This window comes from Eschrichtius robustus, chromosome 7 (genome assembly GCF_028021215.1).
Source record: "Eschrichtius robustus isolate mEscRob2 chromosome 7, mEscRob2.pri, whole genome shotgun sequence".
Classification (NCBI taxonomy): domain Eukaryota; kingdom Metazoa; phylum Chordata; class Mammalia; order Artiodactyla; family Eschrichtiidae; genus Eschrichtius; species Eschrichtius robustus.
Genome location: NC_090830.1, coordinates 119595535 through 119615114, shown reverse-complemented (window position 1 = coordinate 119615114; position 19580 = coordinate 119595535). Strand labels below are relative to the sequence as shown.

The window sequence follows — 19580 nt, the reverse complement described above, 5'->3', positions numbered from 1 at the left end:
TCCTTTCTTTTTTTTTTTTTTTTTTTTCACACACACACACTGTATTTTATTTTTACAAGAGATAAATAGACTGACACCAAGCATTGTACATGGATGACCACAACAAAAGCAACAATGATTGCAATTACCAAACATGAAACACACTCATACTATGTCATAATATTGACATTCAGTCCAGTAATCCTCCACTGTAACAGGAGTCTCCTTTCTTAAGTAGGAGACATACGATGCAGGAAACAGGACTACATGGTGAGAAGCACAGGAATCCTCAGGATGGGCCTGTACATCTGGCCTGAAGAGCACCTAGTCCAGATCTGGACCAGAATGACAATGACAAAGGGCTAGAACTGAGAGATTACCTGTTACCTCTGACCCTATGGAAAATAATATTAAGAAAAGTTTGGGAAGAACTAAGCCCAATGTATCCTAAGTACTAAGCCAATGAAAAAAGGAGGCAACTTTTTCTCCAAGGGGAGAAAAGTTGTATAAGAAAGGAAATGTCATCATGGGATACTACCTGGCTCAGCAGTAAGCGTTTAAAAATATAAACACTGAAAGCTGACTAGACAAAACATTGTGGTACGACCTTACTGGGAGAATGAAAAAGGGAAGCCTTGTGTAAACAGGCTAAGTCCTCATAGTCCATAAAAGAAGTCACTACTGTCTTTCATTAATTCTAAGATGCACTTTTCTCCCACATTTTCTGATCCTGAAATTGGGATTCATCTTATAATTGGTTTCTTACAATTAGGTTTTTTTCTCTTTTAGTGATACATAAAATAATGGTACTTCTCATAGTTGATGAAATAGATTTGATGAAATACAGCTGACGTCTAAAACTGATAAACCAAGAAAAAGCAGAATAAAGATGCTCTTTAGAAACAAAGGTATATGCTAGAATAAAGTCCTTGCCCCTAGAAATTGGGAACTGAAGGTGACATTTTAAGTCTTGGGGATTATTTGACTTTTTAACTTGTGTTTACATTAACTTTAGTAAAGACAGATATTCATATTTAAAAAGCAAAGAAATTAATGTGAAAACAAAGATCATATTGCTTTATGGACTTACAGAAGGAGGCTTATCCACAACAATTCCAGCAAGCAACTGAGATTGTGGTCCTGCTGTTTTCAAGTCATATCGATTTTGTTCTCGAATCTGAATTGAAAAACAGTAACAAGTTCTTGGGGGCAACTCTGCAGGTGACCTTTGGCTTACTATTTGACCCCCCCCCAGGGTAAGAGCCTCTTTAATTCCCACCTCCACAAAGCCCTCTTTTACCATCATAACAACTCACATTAATCTCCTCCACTCTTCTTTTTTTTTTTTTTTTAATAAATTTATTTATTTATTTATTTTTAGCTGTGTTGGGTCTTCGTTTCTGTGCAAGGGCTTTCTCTAGTCGGCGAGCAGGGGCCACTCTTCATCGCGGTGTGCGGGCCTCTCGCTGTCGCGGCCTCTCTTGTTGCGGAGCACAAGCTCCAGACGCGCACGCTCAGTAGCTGTGGCTTACGGGCCTAGTTGCTCCGCGGCATGTGGGATCTTCCCAGAGCAGGGCTCGAACCCGTGTCCCCTGCATTAGCAGGCGGCTTCTCAACCACTGCCCCACCAGGGAAGCCCTCCTCCACTCTTCTTGATGTGTGATTTCCTATTGTCTTACATTGTTAGAGGACTACATTTTTCACTAATACAGCAGAAATATGTCTAATACTTCTTCCCCGTACAGCCCGCTCACCAGAAACTAGAACAGAGCTGGAGGTATTCAATACAACCTAAAATTATACAGAATTAAATTTCAAATTCTTCTGTATTTAAACCTCTAAGCTTAGCATAAATCAGATTCAGTCACCAGTGATTTAAACATAAAACAGCATAAAAAGGCCTCCTCTAGTCACAGAAGATCAACCATGTCTTACCTTATTTCTCTTTTCTAGTACTTCATTCGGGTTTGTGTTTAAAGGAACAAACTGATTTGGATCTTCAATTTTGATAGGTGTTCCACTACTAACTTTTGAAGAGTCCTCTGCTTTCATCCACTAAAGAATCAAAAATTTTCTAGAATGAAGCTTTGTGTTAAGGAAATATGGTAGGTTCTTGACAACTGTTTATTGACTCCAGTGGGTGGGTGCATACACTGCTAATATTTTAAAGAATCTCACTGAGTAGTTTTTAGTGGTCAGTTAGTGTATCTCCCATACTAGTTAGAATCAGCATTCACTTAAAAACAAACAAATGTCATTACTATTCACATGAATACTAAATTATGCCTATTTAAATTTTTTTCTTTTGGCATTTTAAATATGTTGGTGAAAATATTTCAAGCATATAGAGCTTGATCTCACATTAACTCACATTCAGAGTTGCCACCTGCATTCAAGTTTTAAGTGATGATGGCTAAGAAGTCATCAAAAAGGACTCAAGAAATCTCTTAAGATTTAGTTTTCCAGATTTCATTTTTATTTTTGGCTGACAGAATGGGCCAAGCCCCTGACCAGCATTTTACAAAGGGGATAATCTTGTAGTAATCTATAGTATAATGGCACCACAGGGGTGGAAGAGCCTTAAATAATTCTTCTCATTTACCCATTATATCCCTTAAAGAAAGCTAATATTCATCAATATTAATGATGACTGGCCATTAGTTTCTGTCAATAAAATTAATTCTGGGAAACTTATGTTCTTTTACTAGAAGATAAGAAATCAATATAGACTAGGGGAAAAAAAAACTTTGACGCCTAGGTATTTCCATATTAAATACTACTGATTTATATGATAGGATGAACCAATTTTGAGTATCTATAGAATATTTAGTGATAAGCACTCCAAAATTAAACCAAATCTGAGACAAAATGCTGAAAAATTTAAGATAACCTGTATCTTTATCTACAAGATCTTGCCTATGTGCAGTAATTCGCAAAATCTGGCACCGTTAGGTGTTGATAACTTTTATAGTTCTGATTCACAAGTACAATATAAACTACAAAGCAGTATCATGCAATGGGTAACACTGGGCTCCAGAGTCAGACTGCCTGCATTCAAACCCTGATTCTACCATTCACAAATGATTAGTTAATCCCTCTGTGCCTCAGTTCTCTCATCTATAAAATGAAGGAGAAAAACAGCATCCTTTCCATATTAGGAGAAGTAAATGAGATAATTCATGTACGGCACTTAGAACAAAGTGCCTTGCACAAAGGTTACCTGATAAGTTATAGCGATATTATTGTTAATGTTATATTCTACTTCCCCAATATTTTCAACATAGACCATTCAATTCATCAGTAACTAGGCAAAATATTTAGTAAAGGCAAACCACGTAAAGTAGGGGCATACTGTGATTTTGGTCCTGGGACTGGTCTCCCCATTCCGAGACTCCTCAGGCACATTCACTTTCATGTAGGTATTTGGTGAGTTCAGCCATCTTGTTTTTTCACGCTGCTGCCTCTGTGCCATGTATTTGAGAGGAGAGAGTGGCACTGTATCATCTTCAAAGGAAAAGGCAGTCACAGTTGCTGGGATCTCCACATCACTCTTGTGCCTAGGCTTTTCTCGAATGAGAGGATGCCTGTAAGCATAGCCTGTTCTATATCCCTAGGGGAGGGAAAGACCACATTTGAAGCTATCAAACTTGTACCAGACACAGCATTTAGAGTCTAATTCTTTAAACAAATGATTCAATAAGACCCTTTTACAGAAAAACAAATAAAGGGAAGATCCTTCCAAACTCCATATAACCTCCACATAACACTAGAGTTGAAAATTAAGCAAATTTCAAGATCTGGTTAAAACTGATTTCAGCTGACAAAGCAATTTCCACTCACACAACTGTTCCTGACAAAGGTAATTTCAAAACTGCTCACCAGAAACATTTTCCTAGATATAAACTGGTTTTCTGGAGGCCAAATCTCAGTGCTCATTTAAGTATTTGTTCCTGGGTCTGAAGGCAATCTGCCTTCTGACTCTTAGTGCAAGAGGCTTATATAACTAAGATAAGATGACAGTTGCATGTTTCACTGATTCTTAAAATACACTGAATTCCTTCCTAGGGTCACACTCTGGAGCAAGGAGTGTGTTCCAAAACCAAAGGGAGATGGAAACATCTGCTCTTGAATCTGGAAACGTGAAATCAAGGTTATGTTCAATTTTTCACCTACCAAATTGTCCAGAGTCCTCATCAGCCCTTCAAACTCAATCTCGCCAACCTTCCATTTTTGATGGGAACCCATATTCACTCCTCCTCCTCCAGATGCTGCCACAGTGTGAGTGGAAGCTTTATACTTCTGAAGATCCAGTACAAGCAGATTGTCTACTCCACCTGCCCCTGCTAATGCCCGCACCTGTAATCAATGGCAAAATATAGAGGCACAGGACTGTAAAGACTAGAATGAATATTTCACTTTTAAAGAGGCATAAGGTTGATTCAGCAAATATCTGTAACACTTCCCTCCGGGCTGCCAACAAAGAAATACACTTGTGAAAGCAGGCAGCTGAAGTATCTTTTCCATCTATCTATACCTTCCAGGACTCTGACCCTCCCTGATGGAAAACACATTTAGAGCCATACCTTTTAATATACTTGAAGAAACTGAATTCTCTTGCCAAATTTTAAAGTTCTTTCCTTGTAGTTTTCCCATGGCAATCCAGTTAATACTTTTGTTGACAGTTATAATTTTAAAGGAATATAAACACTATACTGTGAATTTAAGAATATTTAGGCAGAAGTCAGCTCATTATCTCAATATAATTAAGCTTTTCATAGCCTCATTTGAGAAGAAGAGCGACCATTAAAGCAAAAAAGAAAAAAAAAAAAGGTGGTTGTTACGACAAGTTGGTAGAAAAAGTTTTTTCCCCCTTTTTTGCGGCCTTTCCAATAAATTCAGATTATTACCATTTACTTCAAGAGAATCTGCTTGATTTTTCTTTCTTTTTTTTTTTTGAAAGACTTTTTAAAAATTAATTAATTAATTAATTTATTTATTTATGGCTGGTTGTGTTGGGTCCTCGTTTCTGTGCGAGGGCTTTCTCTAGTTGTGGCAAGCGGGGGCCACTCTTCATCGCGGTGCGTGGGCCTCTCACTATCGTGGCCTCTCTTGTGGAGCACAGGCTCCAGACACGCAGGCTCAGTAATTGTGGCTCACGGGCCCAGTTGCTCCACAGCATGTGGGATCTTCCCAGACCAGGGCTCGAACCCGTGTCCCCTGCATTGGCAGGCAAACTCTCAACCACTGCGCCACCAGGGAAGCCCTTGATTTTTCTTAAAGGGGGAAATTAGGGCCATTAAATGCATTCAGCTTCTCTGGGGAAAAAGTGGCTAATAAGTAATCCATTATAATAATGAGGCTGAGGCTGTGGCATCGCTGGAAACTGCATGAGTTCATAAAACTTCTGGCACTGCTCTTATACTTTTTATAAAAGTGGCCACAGCACAGCTGATCTCTGATAACTGGTAGTCACCTTTGTTTCTCAATTAGCACCACATCACTAGAGGGTGAAAATGGAGAAATGTGCAACTATACCATCTTAAAAAGTAGGATTATGAGGAAAATGATGTTTATGAAGAACTTAGATTTGGTGTGTGTGTCTGTATATGAATTTTAATTTTCTTTCCTCCTGTTTTCAATTCAAGAGATACCTCAGTTGACCCTTTTTTACTCAAGTGAAGCAGAACTTCTCTTAAAAGACAAAACAAAACAAAAAGCCACCAACTGATAGAACTCTGGAAATAAGTAAACACAATACCCAACACAACAAATAACAAAGCAAAAAACAAAAAAAGAGGGGGGTAAACAATTTTTCTCACCTGAATCTCACAGGCTATCTGCACATTAAAAATGTAATGAAAAGCCTCCTCAACTGTTTCTCCAAGTGCTACCACACCATGATTTCTGAGTACCAGCACCTAAAATAGAATCCCAAAGCAATCACTTTAAATAACTGGCATAGCTCACACTGCTTTCATCAACAGTAACAGCAACAAAAATAGCTCCTTAGATAGAAACTCCACTACATACCTTACAACTTGGCCCCAGAACTTTCTGCAGTTGAATTCTCTCCTCCTGTTCATCAAGTGACCCTTGGTAGTCATAATAGGCGACATCTCCCAAGATCAGGGACTCTTGAGAAATTGGAAGGATCCCGCACTTCATGGAGGATACCTATTTGGTTGGGTTCATGCCAAGATAACACACTTAGTTACTAACTACACCTTCCTAGGAACTGGATTCTTCAGTCAGCTCAGGAAGCGCTGGCCTATTCACTGTGTTCACCATTCCAGCCCACCTCCCACTTTAGTTCTTCACTTCTTCAAGAGAAAAAAAAAAAGACCTTTTGGGGATACTACTCAATTTACATGCTGTGCCAGATATTAGGAAAGAAGCCTTGCTCTAAAGAACTCAATGACCCCATTATTAAACTGATGAGTTCAAAAATGCAGATGCTATCTCTCCAGTTGTTTCCTAGAACAGTAGCATTTACTCCAAAGGGCCTTTGGCTTTCTGGATATGCAGAGGATTAATACTTTGAAAATAACTTCAAACGGTGGGGTCTGAAAGAATGAAGATTATAAAGTATCATGTAATGAAAGCCATGAAAAACTACACTTCCCAGGGTCATTGTTGATTTTGGCCCTTCAGTGACTTACAGCTGCCGTTGCAAGGGTATGGATGTGTATCACACACTTAACATCAGGACGTGTTGAATAGATTGCGGCATGGGGACTGAAGCCTGTGTGGTCAATTTTCAAATTAGTACTTCCCTGATCAACCACTTCTCCTATTATATTGACTTTCACCTGGAAAAATCAGAAAGACACAGTTAACTGGCACACGTGCATCAAAGTTTCCTGTGTTTCATGAGCTAAACCAGGGGGTGGCAAACTTTTTGTCAAAAGCCAGATAGCAAATATTTTAGATTTTGTGGGCCTCTGTTGCAACTACTCAACTCTGCCACTGTAGTATAAAAGCAGCCACAAACTACTGTAAAAGAATGGGTGTGGCTTTGTTCCCATAAAATTTTATTTACAAAAACAGGTAGTCTGCAAGAAAACTTAGCATTTAGCAAGAAGCACAGTTTCCAAGAAACTGAATAACTTAAGCTCTTCACTGAAGGTCTGGATAAGTCTGGCATTTACTGAACTGGCTGGAAAATGTTCATTTGCTAATTAACACTATAGCACCAGAACCAACGTAGTTCCTACTCTTCTAGAGGCCAATGACAGTGGCTCGGGGTACAATCATGGACAAATAAAATACTAGAATGTCAGACCCTATACTCACACCAACTGAACTTTGTTTAAATCTAGCTATAAAATATACAGACTTGTGTGTGTGTAGTTTTTTTATTTTTTGTTTTTTTTAAAGAAACAAATTACAGAGAGTTCAGGGTGAAAAAAATCAAGATTCTCTTCAAGACAAGAATAGGTTAACTGATTAGACCAATTCATTTATTAGGCTCTTCAACTACCCTGTTTTTCTTGAACACTAAAGCTTTTCTTAAAAATCAACATTAGCTTTCCAAATTCTTCCCTGTTCACTAGTAAATGTTCTTCCATCCATACCTTTTCTTGTTCTGTCCTGTATTAAAAGCTAAAATCTGTCAGAAAAGTACAAGGAATCACAGAAAAAGTAACATAGGAATGAAAATTGTACCAAATTGGAGGCTGTGGCTTCAGAAAAAGACAGGCCTCTGGGAATTATTATTATGTGGTCTTGCTCCTTACTTATTCTTACCTGGGAGAAAGAAAAAAAAACCAAAACAATACAGATTTACTATGAGGTGTTCATATTTTGCAGTGTAAACATGACTAGGAATATATTTACAATGAATAACTGTAAGATATCTGGGGGGAAAAACAAAGCAGAAATTAAAGCTGTGCAACATGAAACTTTCCTTGAAAAGTTTTCTTCCCTCAAGCCCTCAAGTGCTTGCTAAAAAATTCTGACATTTAGTTTCTCATGTACTGGACTTACCTAAAAGTGTTATTTTGGGGGTTCTAAGGTTATTTAGGGTCAGCTACATGCAGGAGAAATGAATGCCAGCATTGTTCAACCCAATACAATATGGAAATTAAGGGGAAATGGGCAAAGGAAAGAGAATAGATTCTCTTCCTAGGAACGAATTAAGGTGGAAAGGGAAGGGGAAACCAAGGAATAGCTGGAGGAAGGGACGAAAAGTTGTAGGAAGACTGCACCTCACATCTGTGCCATTTTCATCACACAATATTTTCATACTTTTTGCTTCCAAATATTGTCTTGTGTCCAAGTGTGGCAACATGAAAACAAGATGATGATGAATGGGAAAAATATATTAAAAAAATAAAGATGAGAGAGGAAACTTCCCTGGCCCCCTCTATTTTCCCTGCCCCAAGTGCTTTTTAAAGCATTTTTTAACATCACTGACTCTCAGATATAATTAACACAGAGAGAGAAAATTCTGCCAGGAGGATTTCTTCCTGGATAGGTTCTGTGACTGGTCTGAATTAAGGAAACAACGCAGATAACAAATGGAGAAGAACGCTGGGGTAACTGCAGCCTCTCCCTTAAACATAAGGTTTATATCAGGATGAGGTTGTGGTCCAGCGTGCTAGGTTCAGAGAATAAGGCCTGAAAACCAGACTTCTGAGTAAAGGTGAGGAGAGTATAGCTGCCTTTAAGTTGGGATTTTAGAAAAAGGAACTGAAAGACGAAGGACTCACTGAGATGTATGTATTTGCCAGGTGGGCCCATCCAAACAAATCTGCAAGTCTGTATAGGCTGGCAAGTTTACAGCGAGTAAGCTTTTCTCCCTTCATGTACGAGGATGTATCTGTCCCAGGAAGGTCATTGATAGGTGTGACCATGCCGAGACCTAAAAGAGGAAAAATTGTGGAGAAAGATTCAGGTCAAATAATTCCTTACCTGAAAATTAGTTGCCAGGAAGCAGCCTGAGTCCGAGAGTGTCCCAGCCTGTAAATGATGATCTGAACCTTATCAGCCCACACAATGTTGCATTAGCTTATCTTCCTTCAGAGAAGTACACTGAGAGTAAAAATACGTATCAGCTATCGCCTTGCTGTTTCATCTAGTACTTGTTCGAGAGTGATGTTAGGGAGTCAGGCTCACACCACTGGGGAAAAATGGTCACAGGATCCCAGTGGTAAAAGCGTTACTAATACTGAGGTTATTGCTAATTTTATGATGAAAAGATCTCAACAGAAAGCTATTGTACCTTTCTAATACCTCTTTTGACTTTTATTCAAACAAAAAATATTTAAGAATGCAGTCAAACAGCAGTCTGGTTTCTGCCCTCACCAAGCAACAAAAACTAGTCTTGATCTCTAATGACCCAATTGCTGAATTCAACTTTCGCTCAGTCTTCATTCTCCTGGACCCCATTTCCCACCTCTTTCCTAGACTTCTTTTCCAGGCCTGTGTGGTACTATCGTGGACCTCTTATCCCTTAGCCCTTATGGACTCTTGTTAGGATGCATGGCACATGACAGATAATCAATGTTACAGAAAAAGTGAACCAAACTAGCTCAACATTTTAACTTTCCTGTTGATTCTGATAGAATGTTTCTCCCAAGCTGGAAGAGTGAGTGATTTTGGAACTCATCGTTCTCACCATCCATCTGCCACCCCCGCCATCACCACATTCAAACCTGTTGCTAAGTCTTCTCTCCTCTTCCTTGGCTATGCCCTTCTCACTGATCTCTTCCTTCTTTTACCCGCAACTACTACTTTAGTTCAAGCACTTATAATTCACTTTGGGACTCTTTCAAAGACTCTTTAACCAGTATGTATGTCCCAACATACTGATCCACTTAGGAGTTCTACCCTCACCTTGCACGTTCCCACCATCATGTCTCTTTTCATACCATTCCTCTATTTGCGAAGTATTTGAATTTGTTGAATTCCTGTTTGTAAATCTTTAACCAAAAAGAAAAAAAAGGAAGTAACAAAGGAAGAAAGAGAAGGAAAAGAAAAGTCCCTGACGGTCTGGGACTCTGTGTACCTGCCCTGGTACAGCAGTGAGTTCTGTGCATGTCTCTCTGAGATGTAAAGTGCTTGGACTCAACGCCTTATGATTCTTGGTATCCTTAGTGTTCAGTCCACCAAATTGGTGCTCTCGCTAAAGAACTGTGGAATGAATAAAATGGCCTAAACCCTTTTACACCAAGTTCTAACTGCTCCATCCTTTAAAGTCTGGTTAGTTGAGGCCTCTCTTCTTCCACAAAGTTCTCTCAGTCCACTTCAGCCAACAATCAATTCCAACTCTGAGTTCATGGCAAGATGACTTAGAAAAGGTCATTAGACAATTTATTTACGAGCTGCTTTGTAATTTTTTCCTCTACAGTTACCTTGCAGTTTTAATCTTTTGTGCATTCACTGTATGTCTCCTCAATTCAAATATGCATTTATCTGGGGCAGGGACCACATTTTATAACTATTTTGTAATCCTCACAAAGTCTAATAAATGTCTGGTTGGTATGAAAAAGTAAGAGATCCTAACACTATGTCACTCTAACTATTAGATGTTATCAACTTAAGGACTGAACCAGATCAGAATATGCTGCTAGAAATTTGCAGTGTACAAAGTAGAGATGAAATTACGGTCTTTTAAACTTTATGTAACTGACGTACTGAGGGGAGGTGAAGTAAAGCCCGAGAAAGAATTGGCCATGATGTAATCTGCAATCTGTTGTAATGCTAGTAATCCAGTTGGGTTGTGGCCTTTCTTCATCTGTTCTTGAATAAGGCATTCCAGGTCTTCCCGAAAGGCCTGTAATACACAAAAATAATCACTGAGCACATGCATCTCGCTTGGAGCAGAACGACCCAAACATAACTTGCTCTGATGTCATCAGTCTTCTTCCCCCATCCCTCTCTTGAATAGCTTTTATGTACATTATTTTAAAACAAATATAAAACACAAAACAATAAAATTAAAACACTGGAAGAAGAAGCAAGAAGCTTGCTTTCAGGGGAGGGAAAATCATTAGGCATTCTTAATCTCAAAGCAAATGAGCTATTACAACATCTATAATAGACAGGTATAGGTAAAAGCAACTTTGTTAATAATATGCAAATAGAGCACCAAGTACAGACTGATGTAAAAAGAGACCCATTCCTTGCCTAGCAGCTCATTATCTAGGTTAGGATAGAGTTCTTATCTGAATGGGGCATGACTCTGACTATAGCAACTCCCAGCAAAAGTTTTCACTAAGACATAGTAAATCATGGCTTCCATTTTACGGTTTCCATGGCAATTCCGTAGCTCTATAAACTCTGCAAGCAAACTTATAAAAGCTGAGAGCTGATTACTCCCCTTATGCAACACTGTGCTAAAGAAAGAACTTTTCCCCCCAACTTTGGGTACTGTATGTTCCTGTTCTGGAGCGCTACTTCTCTTTCTTTTCTTTTTTTTTTTTTTTTTGCGGGGGGCGGGGTATGTGTGGCAGAAGCAGTATTTATATAAATAAAAATACTGAACATTAAGAGAAAATTTTCTATTCCAGTAACCCTTGAGTTGCTAATATGATTCATCATTTGAAACATCTCCCAGTCCTTCACATTAGTTGAAATAGCTGGTTTTGTTATTTCTATCACACCCATCCAACACTTATTTTATTAAATTCATCATTTATTCTCTTGCTCATGTTTATATTCGTTCATCTTAAACATGAAGACTCTTGCAATATAAACCATCTAGACCTTGCTCTTCCGTTTGAGATTGGTTACATGTATAGCAGAATGCCCTGCTGGAAATTAAATTCAGTTTGTTCCCACTTCACCTAAGAGGGAGAAGGCAGAAAACTGCTTTGGAAACATTACCTCCAAGAGGGGTAGATATAAACACCATGGAGATCACTCGGAAATCCTCCTTAGAAGAGTGACTCTCCTTCAAGTCGCTGAGAGTAGCCCTCCTCTGTAAGGCTGGAAATAAGATCTCCTGGAGCAGTTGCTTAGACGTAGCTTTGCTTAGAGGATGGCTGAATACCTCTGAGGTTTTCAGAAGGAAGAACTTTTAAAAAAAATTTAAATAATGGCAGAGAAGCCCATGGTGAAAGTGGAAATGTGGTTGTGAGGCTATGAGGTGGTAGTACATATTAGAACCAGTACTGACTCATGCTCGTGTTGCTTTTAGAAAACTTTCTGCTCATACAGCAAATGGATGTTTGAATGATTAATTTTAAAAATACTAGTTGTGACCATGTTTGAATTCTGAGTTCATAGAGCAGTTTATACCAGTTAAACATGGTTTTTCTTTTACAAATTCAAGGCTTATTAAATGTAAATCCTTAGCATAATTATAAAAAAAATTCTAAACATCTAATTCCATTGACTTTTATCTAGTTCATTTAAATACATGATTTAAACCAGAGAAACTATCGTATAAAATATTCTCTACAAAGACACATTACATTTATCAGAAAACTCCATTAATACATGTCTAAGACCTTGTGAACATAAAATGGTTGTGAGCTGCATATAAGATGGATGGACGCATTCATACTGATGAATAACATGAGTGTTTTACCATGTTTAAGGCTGAAAGGAAAAGAATCTTCCAGATATACTCACTTATCTTTATATAAACTACAGAAAACTTCTAGATACCTGGCAATGGGCCAAAATGCTCTTCTGAAACTTCATCTTCCCTTCAAAACCAAACTCTATTTAAACCTTCCACAGTTCAAAGCAGCTATAACCAATATTCTTTGATTCAGTGCAAAAAAAAAATTTATACCTACTGTATGTATCACAATAGCTCTGAGAAGTAGGCATAATTTATTTTATTGAATGCACCTTATGTTATTCCGGGAAGAATTTAAGGCAGATTCCATAGATTAACATGACACGAAAATAAATTAAATATAGGTAAGAAAAACCAAGCTAACGAGAAAATAGGCATATGAAGGTAAGATAGAGCCAGGAATGAGGTTAAGATACAAAAAGCATACTATAAAATTGTATCATTTGCTAGAGATGGGCCAACTTTTATCTAAAGTCTCCAGCAGCCAACATGAATCAACACAATCGCTCAATATGCTGGTTTACAAGGGTTTTAAGAAAAAAAAAACAAAACCCAACTAGTTGCTCAAGAGAATCACGACTATTTATGACCCTGATGAGAAATTTTTGCTGGGTGGATTGAGAAAGCTAAATAAGAAAGGTTGAAAAATTCGTTCACAGAGGTCACAGAGCTGGTAAATGTCAGAGGCAAGGACTCAGGTCAAATGCTTTTTTTATCAGTGAAAATGCTTTTTTTACTTCCATTTATCCCATAGTATGGTGAGTACCATCCTAAAGCTTTGAGATGATCCATGGTGTCACAGAGGAATGTATAAGCCCTTCTGAAATTAATTAAGAAAAAAATATGAATTTCCCCTTTAAGGCTAGTGAATTGCTTCTATGCAGTATAGGAGAAGAAAATAATTTTCAAAGTAAACGAAATGTCCCCAGCCTTTTTATATAGTTGACAGTGCGCTTCAACAGATATGAATTCTTCTATTCCAAAAGATTTAATACTTTTTTGTCATGAACATTTACAACTCAGTTATTATGTTTCAAATATTTCTGAAATATTGTTCAGATAATTACCTAAGCCATAAAACAGTCAGTATAAAATTTACTAATGATATAAAATTGTTTCAGCTGGTTTTTAAAATTTATCAGTAAACTTAAGCTTTCGTTAAAATAATAAAAATTTTGCTTGTCTTTATGGTGGATAGTTAATCATATTCCTACTAAAATTCAATGATAATAAAATAGTCCTTTACAGCTGATTCATTTGAATCTCACAACAAAGTCCTGAAATAGGCAATGACTTGCTCACGGTTACACAGCTAACAAGTAAATGGAATAAAGATTCAAATCTCGAATTCTCAGTTGGGCACAGATATTTGCCTAATTTTATCAGAGATGGGTTCTATCACTGAAACCAAACACAGGCATACCTCGTTTTATTGCACTTCAGTTTATTGCACTTTGCAGATATTGTGTTTTTTACAAATTGAAGGTTTGTGGCAACTCTGAGCCGAGCAAGTCTATCAGTGCCATTTTTCCAATAGCATTATTTTAAAATTAAGGTATGTACATTGTTTTTTTAGATACAATGCTACTGCACACTTAATAGACTACAGTATAGTGTAAATATAACTTTAACATGCACTGGGAAACCAAAAAATTCGTGTGACTCACTTTATTGCAACGTTTGTCTTATTACAGTGGTCTGCAACTGAACCTGAAATATCTCTTAGGTATGCCTGTACAACTAATAAGGCAGCAGGTGTGCTGTGATCAGAAATATGAGTAAACCTCTTAGGCTAGATTAGAGCATTAGGTTATAATGATAGATAAAGCAAAAAAAATTATACAGCAGATCTTGGAGTACCAAAACTTGCCCTCTTATAGCTAGGAATCCTCCCACCAAAGCAGAATGAGAAACTCACTTATAAGCAGGGCAGCAAGATCACATGCTGGGGCTTCTGAAGTCAGATTAAACCAACAATTCCCTAGGGTCTCTACTAGAGAAGAGTCAGGTTAAAATATCAAACAACACATACACATATGTGGTTTTACAGCATAAACCGTCTTCCTTCTCAGATAGAGAAGAACAGAGAAGAGAAGGCAGTTCCTGAATACATGAATACATGAACATGAATAAGGCAGAGTGCCATTGGGGTGATAGATTCTTTAAGGCCTTCAAAAACCAAAATACAGTCTAATGAATTATGATTATAATCTTCAAAGTGTTGTCACAAAAGCATAAAAATGCTTTAAGTTAGTGATATTGTATTTAACCCTATGTATACATTTCCACAAAAACAGTTGTCTACTATGTGCTAGGCACTGCACTACATGCTTTTATGTTATTTCATTAAACTGTCACAACCACCATGTGAGGTCCATTTTTACCAACAAGGAAAAGTGAAGCTCAAGTTAAGTGAGTTTCCTAATGTCACATAGCTATTAAGTGGTGGTGAGCCAAGATCCAAAACAAACACTATATGCATATATGCATGTATAAAACATTTATATAAACAGATTAAAACTGGAAATGATGAGAAAATGGGCTGACCTCTAACTTAGGTCACAATAGTCTGGTACTCCAGGATCTCTACAATCAGTTAGGTCAATTTTTGGCTGTATCTCCCATTACTACCTCATGCTCTGGTAGCCTATGAGGTTTGCTGAGTATTCTCTGATCACAACTTGTACTTTTCTATCCTTGCTCACTGTATTTCATCAAATGGAAATGCTGGCTTCTACTGTTCCTCTACCAGATGAATTCTTACCCTTTACTCAACACTCGTCTTAAAATGTCACCTTCTCCTTGAAGTCTCTCCTTTAATCACCACAGTTAGGAGGGATCTCTATACTTCTTCTCTTCTCACCCCACTTTGAATTATTTTAACATTTGCCTATACTACAATTAGGGTAGCTACCATGATTGTGATTTATTTTTCATACTCTACTATACAGTAATATCTGATGGCTGGGACTGTGTCTTTCACACTTCTAGAGTCTCCTGGACACAATTATTCAGTGCTCAATTATTATAATCGTAAGTTAGAGCTTCTTTTCTATATTTTCCTAGATATAAGGAAAGAATGCAAAGAATCTGATCTCCTCTTGAGTTAATGATAGCAAAGATCCATTTCATAGGTTATTAGCACTGGAATCTGAAGTTCTAGAAAATAGTCTTAACAGTCTGTCACTTGAATGAGAAACTCCTCCTGTGTAATAAGGCTTGTCCATCACCTAATGGGAGAAATTCAGTTTTTTAAAATAAGAAATGAATCTTCACAGAAGGTTATACATTTTTGAAAAGTCATTTAATTCTTCAACTCAAAGAAAATCCTACTTGAAAACTTGGTTTGTCCCCAGAACATTATAGTTTGGACAGCTCTCTCATCAAACACATGTCCAAAAAAGTGTGGTTAAAAAAAAAAAAAATCACTAGGTGAAAAACAAAATGTTTAAGTTAGAGAGAGGGTGCCTGCCTTTAAAGCCTTCTCTGAATCTCACCCGTTTCATTTGATACTTCTCCTGTCAATGTTGAAGGAGTGATCCTGTAAACTTTGAATTCATAAAGGTATGGATAAAAATAAACTTGTAAAAACACAAAAGATTCAGAGATTTGAGATTCACGTAAGGTCAGAGTATACTTTAAGTATACTCTTAAAGTATATACTTTAAGTATATACATATTCATGTATACTATACACCAAAAGTAGGAGTAATTTGAAACATCAGATCTTAAGGCTTCTGCATCTAAGATCAGAACTTTCAGGAGAAAGTGGCAATAGATGAAAGATTTTTTATTTTTAAATCACAGAAAAGAGAACCCAATTTGATAAAAGAAACTGACTTGATGTGATTATTTTGGTTAAGGCTAAAAAAAATTACATAGACTGACCTATAAGTAATGTCTAACTTACGAAAATCAGTTAACAGAATACTGATAAGTATCAGAACTGGATTTTAAATATCCGCATCTGGATGTTCTACCTCATAATAATTACTAGAAAGAAAAACTGGAGCAAAAAGAAAAACAGATTACGGACTTGCTGCTCCCAAGGCACCCTGCAATTATGTTCTTAGATCTCTCCTAAAGTGGGATTAGGAGCATAACAAACTTACTTAGAATTTCTCCATTAAGAAATGTATTCATTTGGAAATAGATTACCACTGGTCCTGTTGAAAGGAGAAAACACAAATAAACCAATTTTTCTTCTGGATGATCTTTCTCCTCTATCTATGTGTCTCAATTAATATAAAGCTAAAGGTTAGAATAATATCTTTTCTTAAAGCTGGTATGAAATAAAAATGCAAACAAAGTTAATAAAGAATACTTGCATCTGCAACTTCCGAAGTGACCAGATAAATCATGGTAATTTTGACCAACTATTCTAACTGAGGTGATCTGTTAACATTTTAGGCCTTGATTACAGTGATATTCTAACATGTATATGGCTTTGAAGTTTCTGCTACCTTTAAAATAAGTTTGAAGCATTACACACTGCCCTTTTATTAAGAAATGTTAGTGTGTCATGTGCCTGAGCAATCACCACCTACACTCCTATTGTCCTATCTTTCAGAGTAACATTACACACTTCTGTTAACAAGTCTAAATTGCTTCTTATAGTGATATGGCTTAAGAACGTTCATTCTTTTTCTGAAACCCACCAACTGATTGTCATTTAAGCAGTCAAGTTCAGTAGGAGCTTGTTGGACAACATTCAAGTGTTTAATGACTCAAAGCCCACTCAGCTATTCATATATCCATCCATCCATGTATTCAGAATTTACTAAATATCTACTATGCACAATGTGCTGTTAGTTTTCAACTTACATGATTCTTTAACTTTGATGAGGTCCATCATTTAATTCTAACAGTTTGCCCTGGACACTTCATTCCGAGACAAGGGCAATCATATATATGTCATCAGAGACATATGTATGAGGAATATATTGGTCAAAGAAAACTTATGGATTCTCCCTAGTGCATTAACAAAATCTCTAGCTAAACAAGTTTACTCGCTAGCCCTTAATTTCTAAGACAAATACTTTCTTAAATTAAAAAAAAAAAGACAAAAGGCGTGAAATTCCTAGAAAGAAGTAATAACTTGGAGTTAGGATGAGACAAATTGCTCGTATTTTCTCAGCTCAAGGCAATAAGGTGTCATGCTTGTTATCCAAATTTACAGACACCAAAATGTCTTATGATTCGAAACTCTTCTTGAGTTGGGTTGAATTAACTTGAGCAAGAGAATTTGAAGAAGAATGAAACAATAATATATGAGTGGAATTTTTTCATAGTTATTGAATGCTTTAAGTGGTACAGCCTAGTGGGTAAGGGTGTGAGCTTTGGAGTTTACATACAGACCCCACCATTTAACTAAGCTTGTAAAAACTTCTGCAAGGTGTTTAATGCCTCTAAGTTTCAGTTTATTCCACTGTAAACTAGGGATAGTAATACTTCTTTGATTGAGTTGTTTTGAGGATTAAATAGGATTTGATACATAATAGGTGCCTGGTACATAGTAAGTGCTTTAAAAAAAAGTATTATACTTTGCTTTTATTAGTTTCTCTCCTGATTTCCTTTCTTCCCAAATGAACTCAGCAATTAAAATAGAAGGATTACAAATTTGTTTCTTACAAACATGAATTAGTAATACCTTTGATTTTGATCTTTATATTGGTTATGGGTTTTGTCTAACAGAATGAACCCCAATATTCACAGGAGACACACAAAGGTTTTAAGAAGATTATATTCACAGAAACATTACAAGCTTGGACTTAAAGAAACAAAGAGAGTACAAAAAGGAAAGAGGTCTTTGAACTCTAAAACCTCTACAAGAAGGAAACAGGGTGAGAAAAATACACAGTTGCAAACACAGGCTACCTTTTAAGGAAAAGGAAGGATGATTCAGAGAGTGGAACCAAAAGCTCAGAGGGCAGAGCCAAGAACTAGGGAGACTGATTCCTACTAAGTAGAAGGACTGAGTCTTCATCAAGGGAACTGCCGAACATTTGCCCAGATGAATTTCAGAATTGCTATGGACCAGTGACTTCTTTGTACTCCCAATTTTCTCCCTTTTTGAACAGGAATGTCTATAGCAGTTATCTTTGCCTGTCCTACCACTGGGTGTGTGTGGGGCAGATAACTTGTCTCTTTAGTTCTCCGGTCTATAGACTGAGAGGAACTGTACTTAAGAAATTACACTTGAGTATCATCTATACCTGGACCATATTTAGATGATGATATTCTGGATTCAGGCTAATGTTGTAATGGGATGAAACTTTTGCAGGGGTGTTAGGAGATGGTGAGTGTATTTTGCATGTGGAAGGAAGGTAAATAAATTGTGGCCGACTGTGATACTTTTAAAATACATTATGATCAGACGGTGGACAATCCTCCCCTCAAAAGGTGGAGCTTAATTCCTCTCCCCTTGAGTATGGGTTGAACTTAGTGACTCACTTCTAACTAATAAATATGGTGGAAGTGATGGTGTTTAATGTCTGAGATTAGGTCATAAAAGGCATCGCAGGCTCCTCTTTGCTCTCAGATACTTCCTCTGGGGGAGAACACTCAAACAGCCTCAGGTTAAGGTCCATGTGGCAAGGAGCTGTAGCCTTTTGCTGACAGTCTTGTGAGTGACCCATCTTAAGACCAGAAACTTCCACCCCAGTCAAGCCTTCAGATGCAGCAGCCCTGACTGATGTCTTGACTGCAACTTTATGAGAAACCTTAAGCCAGATCCACTCAGCTAAGCTGCTCCTGAATTCCTGACCCACAGAAATGACAAGCTATTAAAAGCTTGTTGTTTTAAGCTGCTAGGTTTTGTTACTCAGCAATACAGGCCACCATATATCATTTCCTGTGGTGAAAAGTTTGTTGTATTAGAAGAAATTTGAAAGCCATTGTCCTAAAACATGGCAGAAAGACAAAATGTATACACTTTTCCAAGTCTTTCACAAACAAGATTTTAAATTCACTAGCAAAGATCTAGGAAAAAAATGATCAATCCACCATTCTTTTAAATTTTCTTTGTTTCTCTCTGGGCTAAAAATTATCACTCTTGCTATATGAACAT

At 37.2% G+C, this 19580-nt stretch overlaps 1 protein-coding gene across 4 annotated transcripts in view; it reads right to left on the bottom strand.

Moving 5' to 3' along the window:
- The window catches only part of ADD3 (adducin 3), a 124844-nt gene that overhangs the window by 6697 nt on the left and 98567 nt on the right, over positions 1-19580 (bottom strand). For all 4 annotated transcript variants that reach the window (XM_068548525.1, XM_068548523.1, XM_068548526.1 and 1 more), the window contains exons 3-12: positions 10618-10756; positions 8691-8842; positions 7645-7725; positions 6639-6788; positions 6010-6153; positions 5799-5897; positions 4153-4335; positions 3332-3589; positions 1915-2034; positions 1070-1156 (exon numbers count right to left, since the gene is read on the bottom strand). In XM_068548525.1, the coding sequence (XP_068404626.1) occupies positions 1070-1156; positions 1915-2034; positions 3332-3589; positions 4153-4335; positions 5799-5897; positions 6010-6153; positions 6639-6788; positions 7645-7725; positions 8691-8842; positions 10618-10756 (1413 nt within the window). The remainder of the gene's footprint in view (positions 1-1069; positions 1157-1914; positions 2035-3331; positions 3590-4152; positions 4336-5798; positions 5898-6009; positions 6154-6638; positions 6789-7644; positions 7726-8690; positions 8843-10617; positions 10757-19580) is intronic.